Raw genomic sequence first — 14,133 nt, forward strand, 5'->3', positions numbered from 1 at the left:
GTCAAGTTCCGCCTCTTGCCTGCCAACGTCGGGCTTCCATTGGCTGACAGTGCCGTCACTACTCTAGAAAGCCTTTTGATTGGACTTCATGAAACGGCTTGTGCGTGTTTTCTACATTTTGATTGGTCAAAGGAGGCGCCACTCAATCTACGTCCATGTCATGTGATTTTCCAAACATGGCCGCCACTAGTGCTTGTAAAAACGCCGTGGACCACGACATGTTTTTAAAGAAAACGCTCTCTTCCGCGTCCCCTTTGGCTTTGCACATAATCGCAGAGTGTCCGGTGACCAAAGCAAGAGTTTGTGACCTGAGGCTGCCGCACTGCACCGTCAACACGCCGGTGTTTATGCCGGTGGGTACTCAGGGGACCATGAAGGGAATCACGGCGGATCAGCTGGAGGCTCTCGGCTGTCAGATATGTCTGGGGAACACATACCACCTGGGAATGAGGCCGGTAGGACAACCTTTAATGTAGTAAAATAGCATAAAATTCAGTTAAGAATGATTTTACTGGTTAATGCATCATAGCAGATCATAGTATGAGTGACACATGGGCGTACAGTCACATCAGTTGTGCCTAATGAAGTATCTTCAATTTTGTTTCCAAAGGGGCCTGATCTGATTGAAAAGGCCAATGGCTTGCATGGATTTATGAACTGGAAAAGAAACCTTTTAACGGTACGTTTTGAAAGACTAAATTGCAACCTGCAGATTGTGATGTAGATTTTAACACGGTTATCTTTTGATTTTAAAAGGACAGCGGAGGGTTCCAGATGGTGTCACTTGTTGAACTCTCTGAGGTCACAGAGGAAGGGGTCACGTTCAAGTCCCCTTATGATGGCGAAACCATCCTCCTGAGTCCCGAGAAGTCTATCAGCATACAGAACAGTCTTGGTGCGGTTCAGATGCTAATTCAATCTCTTCTTAGAGTGCAGCCATTAATTTCCTATGGACACTTGAGAGTCTCCAGTTGACCTGAAGTGCATGTTTTTTTTTGGGATGTGGCAGGAAACCGGAGTACCAGTAACACCCAAACTCCACGCAGAGATGTTCCAATGTAGATTCAAACACTACTCCACTCCACTCTCAACATTTGACGTGTTTCTGCTTAAATTAAGCATTTTCAAACATAAAAAATGTCTAAATGACCTAAAACCCACATATAAGGCATTCAGAAGACTCATTCAAAGACACTAGCCATGTTTACATGAGGTGTTTTTCCTCTTTCCGAATGGAATCCTTCTGAATGACTTTTCCGAAAACAATGGCACACATGGAAAGGAATATTCCAATCTCTTGTCTACATGCGCCGCTGTAATCAACATTATCCATATTTTCTTCCAGGGTCGGACATCATGATGCAGTTGGACGATGTGGTGAGCAGCACAGTGACGGGGCCGCGGGTGGAGGAGGCCATGCACAGATCCATTCGCTGGTTGGATCGTTGCATAAGAGCCAATAAAAATCCACACAAACAGAGCCTTTTTGCTATCATCCAGGGTGGCTTGAATGCCGGGCTTCGGAAAACATGTCTAGATGGTACTAATTCTTATTTCTTTAAAAGAAATCAAATTACAGTACCGGCTACAGTACATAGAAACTCTAGTAAGGAATGTTAATAATCAATATGTCTTATAGAAATGACTAAACGTGATGTCCCTGGTTTTGCCATCGGAGGCCTGAGTGGAGGTGAAGAGAAGGACGACTTCTGGCGCATGGTGACCCTCAGCACGGACCACCTCCCTCGAGAAAAGCCTCGCTACCTCATGGGCGTCGGGTAGGATAACAATTTGAACGACTGAAGGTCTTCTCTATAAACTGATCTACAATCTGTGCTGCAGATACGCTGTGGATTTGGTGGTGTGCGTTGCTCTGGGGTGCGATATGTTCGACTGCGTGTTCCCCACCCGGACTGCTGTAAGCTCTTTTCAGTTTCCGCAAATGTCGATCACATTTCCTGACTGACTTGTTTGCTTTGCTCTCAGAGGTTTGGCTCTGCGTTGGTACCCTGGGGATCGTTGCAGGTGAAACAGAAGCAGTACGCCAAAGACTTCCAGCCCATCGACCCTGACTGCCAGTGTCCCACATGCACAAGGTGATTTAAAAGTCAACACAGTCGACACCACTTCACTTCCACACACCACTTCAAAGTTCCCATCATGTTGTTTTGTTGTTGAGATATGCATATTGAAGCACATTTTTCTGCTTAAATTAAGCATTTTCAAACATAAAAAATATCTAAATGACCTAAAACCCACATATAAGGCATTCAGAAGACTCATTCATAGGCACTGTGAATCCTGTAGTATTCGTCCCTGGCCACTAGGGTGTCAGTAAAGTCACTAATGTTCAAGTGAGACACACAAACACCAAACATGATCGCCAGAAAACAGTCTGGTATGACGTTTACATGGACCCAAATATTCCATTCGGGTTATTTGCTCAAATGGAAAGAATGTAACCTTTGTATACTACACCTCATTCCGAAAGAAAAGTGCCATTCCGAATGGATATATAATCGGATTCACAGTGGTGGAATATTCCTTTCCCCAATCCGATTGAGGTATCTTGCAAAAATTTCATTGGATAATAAAAAGAGACACACAACGAAGCAGTTTTTAGACATTTGCAATGTAAGCTATAAATGTAGGTCTGTGCTTCTGATTGCGTTTAAGCCAGCAGAGAAGGTCTTGCTGGCCCTAACTGCGAACACTATTGCTACATAATGCTGCTTCTTCTGTTCTCCACTTCAGACACAGCCGGGCGTACCTGCATGCTCTTTTTAAGAGCGACACAGCCGCCATGCATCACGTCACCATCCACAACATCGCCTACCAGGTAACCATAGTAACCAAGTATATTCAGAAACCATGTTTATTTCCAACCACACAATGGAACCTCTAAAGTCACAACAAGACAAACATTTTGAGGTGAAATACTGCACTTAATATTGCACGGAAATCCTGATTTGGAATAGCCATCTTGCATAGATAAAGGATGGCGATGACCAGCTTCAACCAAATGTTACATAAATTAGCATACTCAAAACTGTGACTCCACATAGGTTGTTGCATTAACAACTTATTTTTACTCTTAACTGACTGTTATGACTGATATACCTCTGTGACAACTTGCCTTTGCCCTTGGGGGTTATGACTAAGGATCGACCGATACATTAGCCAGACGATATTTGTGTTCTTTACTTGAATTGGTATCGGCCCATACGCACATGGGTTCGCCGATGTATTTTTCCGCAGCATGATTTACAGACAGGCATCCGTTATGGTGGCAGCTTTGTGTTGCCGGAGGACCCATTATGGAAATACTTCACATAAAGCTATTTATACAACTTTGGGGCTCCAGCAAACCACAGTGAGAGCCATTATCCACAAATTGTGATAACACGGAACAGTGGTGAACCTTCCAAGGAGTGGCCGGCCAACCAAAATGACCCCAATAGCACAGCGACGACTCATACAAGAGGTCACAAAAGACACCACAACAACATCCAAAGAACTGCAGGCATCACTTGCCCATAAGAAAGAGATTGCATGGGCAAAAAGAGCCGACATGGCACATCGGCAAGTGTTATGGTGGTTATTTTTTCACTTTTATTGTATCAAACAAAACCATAGAATCTGTGGATGTTGAGCCATATATAAAACATGGAAGCAGCAGAATCAAAGTTGGAGCTGCGTATAAAACGAGCATGAATACACAGCGTTTGTTTTGCTGCCGTCTGTGCTCTGTCAACATGTCAGCGGTTGACACTCTTATATCTATTATATCTACATGTATTATAACTTTCGTTTTTCCGTAGATATATATTCATTCATTCATTTTCTGCCGCTTTTCCTCACGAGGGTCGCGGGGGGTGCTGGAGCCTATCCCAGCTGTCTTCGGGCGAGAGGCGGGGCACACCCTGGACTGGTGGCCAGCCAATCACAGGGCACATAGTATAGACAAACAACCATTCACACTCACATTCATACCTATGGACAATTTGGAGTCGCCAATTAACCTAGCATGTTTTTGGAATGTGGGAGGAAACCGGAGTACCCGGAAAAAACCCACGCATGCACTGGGAGAACATGCAAACTCCACACAGAGATGGCTGAGGGTGGGAATTGAACCCTGGTCTCCTAGCTGTGAGGCATAGATATATATATATAATACATGTAATAAACTGAAAATTCTCTGGAAACAAAATGGTCTTTTGATTAAATAGTACGTGATAATAAGCTCATGATTAAATAGTATGTGATAATAAGATCATCACATGGTTTGTCTGGTATCAGGCCCATGTGATAACCTATAATTGTCATTTTTTTCATGTAAATTGAGGGAGCAAAAGCATTATCGGCCACAAATATTGGCCATTGGCTAATGGTGATGGAAAAAAATCGGTATCAGCTCGAAAAAAAAACATATCGGTCGATCCCTAGATATATGACTGCAAGTTTTATGCATATTTTGCTTTCAATGTAAAAATTTTAAACTTCTTTTTAGACTAGAGTGTTGGTTGCTTTTAAATTGCCTGTAGAGTTAATAAAAGGTTTTATGAGGGCACCAGTTTGACCCTGGAAGAAATGATACCTCTTCCTGTTATTTCCTGTGAGAGAAACTATCGTTATTTGCCTTGGGATCAAGATGGTGCGCTCATTTTCTACTCTTTTGAGCCGACTGAGACAAGTCACGGTGACGGGACAGTGTGCGCTGACTCATCCTTTTAAACTGTGCAAACAGTGAGGAGTGTCTACCAGTGACACACGTGTCCCAAAACATAATACTCATGTGCATAACACACACACACACACACACACACACACACACACACACACACACAGAGTCTGCTTATGCAACACATCAATATTCAAAAGAGAACCTCCTCTATCCCATTTAAGCAGCACCATCTGGGCGACTCATTGATTGGTGGATGATTCTTGGTCCCCTGAGGTTGAACCTCAGTGGACTGGCCTTTTTATTTAGCGCCGTTAGCATGCCCGCCTGTGTATACAAAATGCCAGCGCTGTTACCTGTTGCTTTAGTCAATGCAGTATCGCCCTGAAGGGGAGGGGGACGGAGGGTGTTTTGTTTTATCCAGATGACCCCATTAACTTGCAAGATGAGAAGATTTAATGAACTTGTTGGTTACATAAGCTCATTGCAGCATTGCTAAAAACAACTAAATCTGTTTTCAGCTCAACCTGATGCGCTCTGTGCGACAGAGCATCGTGGAAGGCCGCTTCCCGGATTTCATACGCACCTTTATGAGGCGGATGTTCCCTTCCCGTGACCAATATCCCAGCTGGGCCGTGGACGCTTTGGCCTCTGTCAACATCACTTTGGAATAACGCCATGGAGACTCTGTTTTTATTGTACTGCACAGAGATAAACAGTGACAGATTTTTATATGTTTTTAAATGACTTTTTAAAATATTTTTTTAAATGGACAATCAAACTCAAGGAGGTGGTGGTGGTGGGGGGGCAGCTTTAGCTCAACAGGATGCCGCTTTATTTTGGTGGTGCAGCTCGTGCAAATTGTCCTCAGAGTGCACGTTATGATAATATGCGACTGGATGAGGTTGAAACAAGCTTTCTGAAAACACACCAACTGCGTCGCCCCGGTGTGCTTACATTTTTGTGCTGTCGCCATGGTAACGCGGACAGGCCCACCCACTTGAAATGTGTTTTTTTTTTTGCCTTTGCCTGTCAACCATTTTTTTTTTTTGCACGTTTCCATGGATGAGCACAATAAAGGCGGCGCATCGTTATCACCGCCACGTTAAGATGAATAAAATCTATACGTGTGGCATCGCTTGACAACAAAATGTGTACTTGTCTGACGGCCAGCAGAGGGCAAAATTTCAACAAGGATCGCCTTGTAATGTACACACAAGCTGTCTAAGGATTAAAGGGCGCGTAAACATTGACATCCACATTCTGGGATCAGCATCTATCCAATTAGAACGCATTCATTTTGGGCTCGGGAATAATACTCACTTGATGATAATTATGAGCGATTCATAAAGACACCTGTTGCCTTTGTCCTCTTAACACTTCATTTGCATTTCAGTGTTTCAGTGACCGCAAGCACCAATGCCAAGCAAAGCAGTGACGCGCCACCGCTCAAGCATCAAATACTGTGATTAAACACACTAAAAGTACTTTCACAAATTGCATTTTGTTTCTTTCCAAATTCTTCCACATGCTCTATGTCAGGGGTCTCAAACACGCGGCCCTCGGGCCAAATGTGGCCCGCAGGACACTAGTTTGAGGCCCCCGCCTTGATATGAAAGTTTAATGTTAGTGCGGCCCGCGCAAGTTTGATATGGATGCTGTATGGTATCATGTACCCAGAAAAAATTATTACGTTTGATTCATGTTCATGTTAAAGGTTAAATAACTGTTAATAGTTATCCTCCCTATCTGTGTGGAAGTGGTAAGTTTTTGGCTATTTAAGTTTAAAGGAAATAACTTGAAGGCTACCATTTAGGTCGCTAACTCTCTAGTTTGCGAGTTAGCATGTGTCTCAAGACCCTGCAGTTGCGCAATATGTTGTAAATAAAAAGAGTATAAATGTGACTATAGTCGTGTTTTGTCATGTCTACAGGGCTCTAATAATGCTTTGTTCATTTTAATCTGAAAAAAATAATTTGTCTACCCACCAACTATATGTGGTTTCTTAAGTTTTTATTATTTGCCGTTTTATTATTATTATATTTATTTATTACTGATTGATTGATTTTCTTTATTCTCGATTTGTTTATTTATTTTTCATCTTATTTTCTGTAGAAAAATAAAAATTAAGATATTTGAGAACAGTGGAATGTGTTATCAGAGCTTTTCTTGTAGAAAATTGGAACCAAATCACTGAAAAAGTTTGTATATTTTTCTGTTTTTAATAAATGCGTTTTTTTTTTGTTGGGAAAACCTGATACGGCCCAGCCTTGCCCAGACCCTAGCTCCAGTGGCCCGCAGGTAAGTTGAGTTTGAGACCCCTGATCTATGTGACTATGTGATTATGATATATCTTAATTAATCACAGGATTATTCTTCAGGAGGTTGTTTATTTTGAGATGAGACGGAACACTCTGGGTTTAGTTGGCAAGCCGTGCAGAATCGTGTCACCGGGCCTCAGAAAGTGTTTATGCACCAAAGGGTTTTACCAAAATTAATTGGACGTGTTGTCATGTATCAGGGCCCCATTTGAGCAAAGCAACATGGCAAATTGTGCTCGTTAAAAGCGCAGCCACATTTACTGTATGAACGGCGGTTGTGATGGACGTCGCTGCTGAGCGTGACGCTTCCAAAAAAATCACATGGATGTTAACCGTGGATGGTTTCCTCTTAATGAGGCGCAGGTGACTATGGAGGACGCTTGATTATTGTACCTATTTTGTGACTTTATAATCATTCAATATTCCGACACAATATAATAAAATCGAATACATCTGCTTAAAGATTAGAATACCTGATTTTGATTGACATAGAAGGCATGCCAGAAAATGTCCAGCGGGATACATGGTGGTCATCTACAACCATGCGGGGGGACTTGTCGATACTGTACAGACAGAAATGTTAAGCATTTAACAGCGTACATTTCACTTTTGTGGTATAGTTGACAGACATCATATTTCCTGTTCATATTTATATTAACCTCATGCCCCCTATTGGCTGTATTTCTATGTTAATAACAAATTAACAGGTATGCTGGAGCCTATCCCAGCTGAAGTGGGGTGAGAGGCGGGATACACCCTGGACTGGTCGCCAGCCAATCACAGGGCACATATAGACAAACAACCATTCACACTCACATTCATACCTATGGACAATTTGGAGTTGCCAATTAACCTAGCATGTTTTTGGAATGTGGGAGGAAACCGGAGTACCCGGGGAAACCCACGCATGCACGGGGAGAACATGCAAACTCCACACAGAGATGCCCAAGCAGAGAATTTAACCCAGGTCTTCCCAATCTCCTGACTGTGTGGCCTACTTACTAACCACGTCCTAAACAAACTTTGTGAATCTTGTGGTATTAATAAAAGATATGGACAGACTGCTCCCAGCATTGCTTGTTTATTTGTTTGCCATCTTGGATCACACACCCAAATCTGGTGATGGTTTACACAATACCACCGTGTCCTGAGGCATATTCCTTTGGCAAACTCAAATGAGTATGCTGCACAAACTAGTCAGTAAGAGCCTGGCGACGAAAGAAGAAATCGAGGAAGCTAATTTGACGAAAGGGGTAAAGGTGTTAACGAAGCAGAGCGATCAAAGATATTGAGAAGTTATTTTTGGCATGGATCCGTCCCCTCGTCCCTCTTCAATAAAGTCTTCATTAAAGGTAAAAGTGATGTTAAATGTTCATTTATCCATGTCATTTCTAATGTATAATTATTACTAGAATTATTCTTAATGACAATTATTTTTGGTCATATTTTGGGGTGACTAGATTGGATTTTATGGGAGGAATTGTTCAGTTTTTGTACATTTCAGTTTTCATCTGACCTTTTGGAACAAATTAGGTACAAGGTACTCATTCATTTTCTACTGCTTTTCCCCAAGAGGGTCACGGAGGGTGCTGGAGCTTATCCCAGCTGTCTTCGGGCGAGAGGGGGGATACACCCTGGACTGGTGGCCAGCCAATCACAGGGCACATATAGACAAACAACCATTCACACTCACATTCATACCTATGGACAATTTGGAGTCACCAATTAACCTAGCATGTTTTTGGAATGTGGGAGGAAACCGGAGTACCCGGAGAAAACCCACGCATGCACGGGGACAACATGCAAAATCCACACAGAGATGGCTGAGGGTGGAATTGAACCCTGGTCTCCTAGCTCGCTAACCACTCGACCGCAGTGCCTGGTACGAGGTACTATTGGATAAAACTTTTTTTTTAGTGTTTTTACAAAATATTTTATATTATAAAATACAAAAAATTCAAAGTAACACCCGTCCAATCAGCAGGCATTCTGTGATCTTTCAGTATGTGATCTCTAGGCTTAAGAAGTTTTAAGAAAAAATGCGTTCCGCAATGGCTCCTGGGCCGCACTTTGGACACCCCTGTATTGGATGTCATTACATACAGCATAAGGGTAGATGCATAAAACAATGACAAGCACAGTAATATTGTCAAAAGGAACAGCAGTGGTATGTGCAGGTGTACCTAATGAAGTGTCCCGTGGCAGTGGCATCACTAATCCCCAGTGGCTGGTCGTACACTTGCAGCCAGCGCGTCCATGCATGTTGGAGCTCAGGCGGAGGAGACTGGAGGAGGATGCTGATGCTGCTACTGCTGCGAAGGAGGAGAGACGCAAGCAACCAGTTGCTCCCCAGCTGTCAAAGTGGATCCTCAGCGGCTACCTGTTGCCTCGGCTGGGGGGGGGGGGAGAAGTAAAAGAGCCTGAATTGTTCGTTATAGGAAGCAGCCAATGAAAAGGATGCATATGTCATTGATGGCGATGCGATTATAAGAAAGAAAGAAGAAGGTTTTGGGGGGGAGTTGTGGTGGGTGCGCCACCTCCTCCGTGTGGAGGTTTTTACGGTGCGCCGCGTCTCTCGGTGAAGAACCATGGTCGAACTGGAGAAGGAAGTGCTCCCGCTGCCCCCGCGGTACCGGTTCCGAGACCTGTTGCTCGGGGACTGGCAGGCCGACGACAGGTAAGCCAGTTATACTCGGTTTTTACGCACGGCGCAGCGTCATCTCGGTTCACTCGTGTGCGTCTTGTGGGGTTTGGTCGCTGCTTTGGTGGGGCTTTGTGCCGCCAGCTGTGGATGATGATGCTGCTGCAACAGGTCCACTTCTTAGCTCATTTCACCACGCCAATATTCATCTCTATGGAAAAGGAGCACATATTTACATATTTTTTTTACATTTTGCACAAAAATACAGGAGTTGCATGCACCCTACTTTTTTCTCTGCTGTCATAATACCTGAAATTCATAGTGGACCATCTGCCACCTGGTCAGGCAATTCCAAGAGGCTGCTCACAGTAACAGGCAATTAACCTTTGCTTACACTCCATGAGCAGGCCTGGAAGATTTGACGTGCTAAATGATATGCACTGCCTAACATGGATATTTCATTAGGACATCTAATGGAAACCTCCATCTGAGCACTTTCTTGCTTGTGAGGCTCTTTTAAACCACAAAGTTGGAAAAAAAGAGATGACCCCCGGTGCAGCCCTGTAGTGACCACACACACACACACAGTGGTTGATGTTGCTGCAAATGCTTGCCACATGATCCAACCGTGGATATCATCACACGCATTTTTACCCTTTAGTAGAAGCGTTTGCCACATTTCACACATAAACATCAGCTTCTGCCATCTGCTACTGTCACCTCATGCAGATTACACGGCCAATTAACAGTCCACAGGCTGCTTGGCACATCAAGTTCTAAGCCTTTTTTTGGGGGGGAGGAGGTGCATTTAATCAAAAAGTGATATACATGGTTTTATGTACACAACAGCAGAAAGCACCAGGCGTTTATTTGAAGGAGGTAGGAATGTTTGAGGTACTTTTATCATGGTATTAATATAAAGTTGATGAGGCAAAAATATACATGGATACTGTGTTGTTTTGCATGTTTGTTCCACTTAAATGTTTCATATCATCAAACAAATTGAAATATTACTCAATGACAACACATCTAAACACAAAATTCAGTTTTTAGATGGAACATTATGATTAAGGGAGAAAAGATTTCAAACCTACATGGCTCTGTGAAAAGTGATTACCCCCTAAACCTAATAACTGGTTAGCAGTAACAACTGCAATCAAGCATTTGTGATAACTTGCAATGAGTCTTTTCCAACATGAAGGGCCTTTTTAAGGTCATGCAACAGCATCTCAATAGGATTCAGGTCAGGACTTTGACTAAGCCACTCCAAAGTCTCCATTTAGTTTTTCTTCAGCCATTCAAGGTGGACTTGCTGGTGTGTTTTGGATCATTGTCCTGCTGTAGAACCCAAATTGGTTTCATCTTGACGTCAGCAACAGATTAAGATTTTTTTGGTGGACAGCAGAATTCATGGTTCCATTTACTATCACAGCAAGTCTTCCAGGTACTGACGCAGCAAAACAGTCCCAGACCATCACACTACCACCACCATATTTTACTGTCGGTATGATGTTCTTTTCTTAAAATTCTGCATTACTTTTACGCAAGTTGTAATGGGAGACACAACTGCCAAATATTCACCTTTTGTCTTGTCAGTGTTTTCCCAGAGGTCTTGAGAAACATCAAGATGTTTTGAGACAAGCTTATTGTTCAGCAGTGTCCTGCAGTTCGTTGGATGATGTTGTGGGGTCTTTTGTGACCTCTTGCTGAACTATTGGGGTAATATTGGTTGGCTGGCCACTCCTGGAAAGGTTCATCACTGTACCATGTTTTCACCCTTTGTGAATAATGGCTCTTACCGTGGTTTGCTAGAGTCCCAAAGCTTTATAAATGGCTTTATAAACTTTTCCAGAAAGATAGATCTCCATTAATCGAGCTTTTTCACACAGGGCCATGTAGGTTTGGAGTTTTTTGCTCACTTAGTAAAAAAAAAAGTTTCATTTAAAAACTGCATTTTTCTTCATTAATTAATTCCTAAAGGTCCGACGCTAACCAAACTGCACGCTAACAAAATATACTTTGTCTTATAAGAATAAAGCAAATCCAATTAAAATGTAGCTTATAGTTTTACAAGCAGAAAAACACCCAATAAAATGCATAGAAATGATGAATGAACATATGTATAAAGTTATTTCTACCTGAATTGAAGATGTGACAAAGACGGTGATGTGGCAGCAAGATCCACTTCCCTTTTTGCTATGCATTATTGTTGACTTCCTGTTTCCGTTTGCATGTATTAGCAAGCTAATAGGCTGCTAACAGGGATGTTTTGTGATAGAAATACATTAAGAACAGTTAGACTCACAGGCAGTGTGTTAGTAACACAACAAGATGCAATATATAGTAAAATGTACACAAACCAAAACAAATTTTGCAGTAAATTATATATTATTTTTGCTTTATTAAGTAAAGCTCAACATAAATTTATATTCTTTGGGAGGTGATCCGGTACGTACTCACTTGTGCCATTATCCCGCCCTTACAGTGTTCTGTGTGAAAGGCTATAGGTGAATGCTAATTGCTAAATCTTCTGTTACGGCTGTGATTCGGCTACTGTGTGCTGTTGTGGTTTGCAGTTTTTTTTATGGCTTTCTAATTGAGTGATTTGTCAGTGATCTTCAGGACTCGAGTCATTTATTTGTAAAGTGGCGGGTTGTTTCTAAAGGAGTGCAGGAGTAAAACGGCCTCACTCCCCTGATTACAAAGGCCTTTGGCACAGGAGGTTGCCTCTGGCTTGTTACATCTCAGTCGGGTCATTTCTCCAGGGAAGGCAAACAAAAGGGAGGCTGGAGATTGCTTTTGTTGGGTGTTACACACTTTAGAGAAGTGTGTGTGTGTGTGTGCACTGCAATATCTTACAAAGACAGAATGATAGCAGTGTTAGCACATGACTGCAATCTGTTTGCGTAGCTCCCCTTATATTGCGATTCACACCAAAATAGCCAAACCTTTGTGGATTTTTTTTTATGCACAAATGGCAAAAATGGCCATTGTCAAAGAATCCTTTAAAAATGTCCCGGATCCAGATGGTGAGTCGACTCATCCCCAAAATTTAATCACGTCTTCCATATCCTATTCCTGAGAAATCCTGAAATTTTCATTCAAATCCATTCACAGCTTTTCAAGTTATTTTGAACACAAACAAACTAACCTGGTATTGATATTGATTGTCGGAGCAACCCACCTCTGGATCAGGCTCTTTCTGTCGTAACCTAGCATGTTTTTGGAATGTGGGAGGAAACCGGAGTACCCGGAGAAAACCTACGAATGCACGGGGAGAACATGCAAACTCCATACAGAGATGGCCGAGGGTGGAATTGATCCCTGGTCTCCTAGCTGTGAGGTCGACATAACTTTTCTTTTGTTGTGTCTTTACAAAATACTGTATAATACAAAATACGAAAAAGGTCAAAGTAACACCCGTTTCAGTATGTGTGTAATCTCTAAGGCTTAAGAAGTTTTAAGACAAGATGCGTTCCGCAAATGGCTCCTGGGCCGCACTTTGGACACCTCTGTATTGGATGACATTACATACAGCATAAGGGTAGATGCATAAAACAATGACAAGCACAGTAATATTGTCAAAAGGAACAGCAGTGGTATGTGCAGGTGTACCTAATGAAGTGTCCCGTGGCAGTGGCAACCACTAATCCCACCTCGGGATCAGGCTCTTTCTGTCGTACCCATGGCATCAGTGGAGACTTGGAATCATTAGGGCATGAAGCAGGAAGTAGCCTGCCGATCAATAAACAGATGGACAAACACAAATACTGACACAGTGTGCATGTTTGTTATTACTCGGATACTTTTATAAGCAAATATTGTGCAGATGAATCACCGGGTGAAGCTGCTGACCTCCATGCACGGGGATCATTAGCTGCAATAAAGTGGACAGATTAGCAAGCAAGGCTGAACTGTGATTGATAGTGACAGAGGGCTTAATTACCGACGGATCACACGGCGTTTTGCTGCCATGCTGCATTAATGAAGGGTGTCGCCTTTAGCGAGCACGCCTTGCACATCTAAAAAAAGTCAGTGCAAGACTCTGACAACCTTGCCGCACATTCTTATTATTCATGTGTGCATCCCTCTCGGGTGTGTGTCCACACACTCGTTTACACCTCACCGCTCCCTCCGCAAAAAAAAAAAAAAACAACCGCGCCCCCGCCTCTTCAGCGCTCCCCTCTTCTGCATTTGATTGAAGTGGCTTATCCTTCATTGAAGAGCTCTTGTCGAACTCAGCAGAATGTGTCCGTAGGTGACACAGTTTTCGCCACAAAAGACGTAAAAAGATGACAGCTATTCATAATTTATGGCTCACACACAGGGTCTCCCACCTTCTTGATTGCCTTTGTGGCCCGCCCCCGCGCTCCCCCATTGCCAAGCAATTGAGTGGATAGGAAATCTTGGCCCATCTAATGTACTTCATACATTTTTTATAGTTTACTTTTAACATTGCACCTTGGAAGATGGATTGAAATGAAACACAA

The 14,133-nt window shown here is 42.7% G+C and overlaps 2 protein-coding genes across 2 annotated transcripts in view; both read left to right on the plus strand.

Annotated features, from left to right (window-relative positions):
- The first annotated feature begins 137 nt into the window (after positions 1 to 137).
- On the plus strand, positions 138 to 6,458 carry qtrt1 (queuine tRNA-ribosyltransferase 1). The gene is made up of 9 exons (XM_058050425.2): positions 138 to 455; positions 611 to 679; positions 757 to 895; positions 1,346 to 1,540; positions 1,640 to 1,778; positions 1,843 to 1,918; positions 1,987 to 2,096; positions 2,755 to 2,839; positions 5,203 to 6,458. The coding sequence occupies exons 1-9, from the start codon at positions 156 to 158 to the stop codon at positions 5,353 to 5,355; spliced, it is 1,266 nt and encodes a 421-aa protein (XP_057906408.2). The 5' UTR covers positions 138 to 155; the 3' UTR covers positions 5,356 to 6,458.
- Positions 6,459 to 9,255: 2,797 nt separating this feature from the next.
- Positions 9,256 to 14,133, plus strand: part of kcnt2b (potassium sodium-activated channel subfamily T member 2b) — a 52,860-nt gene continuing 47,982 nt past the window's right edge. The window contains exon 1 of the mRNA XM_058050418.2: positions 9,256 to 9,679. Coding sequence (XP_057906401.2) covers positions 9,591 to 9,679 — 89 coding nt within the window. The 5' untranslated portion in view covers positions 9,256 to 9,590. The remainder of the gene's footprint in view (positions 9,680 to 14,133) is intronic.

The sequence above is a fragment of the Doryrhamphus excisus genome, linkage group LG16 (genome assembly GCF_037039965.1).
Source record: "Doryrhamphus excisus strain RoL-2023G ecotype Guam linkage group LG16, RoL_Dexc_Guam_v1.1, whole genome shotgun sequence".
In the NCBI taxonomy this organism is placed as follows: Eukaryota; Metazoa; Chordata; class Actinopteri; order Syngnathiformes; family Syngnathidae; genus Doryrhamphus; species Doryrhamphus excisus.

Excerpts from the sequence above, each read along its gene's own strand:
- qtrt1 (XM_058050425.2), top strand. The coding sequence starts at position 156 with ATGTCATGTGATTTTCCAAACATGGCCGCCACTAGTGCTTGTAAAAAC. Across the intron at positions 456-610 it reads ACCACCTGGGAATGAGGCCG|GGGCCTGATCTGATTGAAAA; the intron begins GTAGGACAACCT and ends TTGTTTCCAAAG. Across the intron at positions 2,097-2,754 it reads CAGTGTCCCACATGCACAAG|ACACAGCCGGGCGTACCTGC; the intron begins GTGATTTAAAAG and ends TCTCCACTTCAG.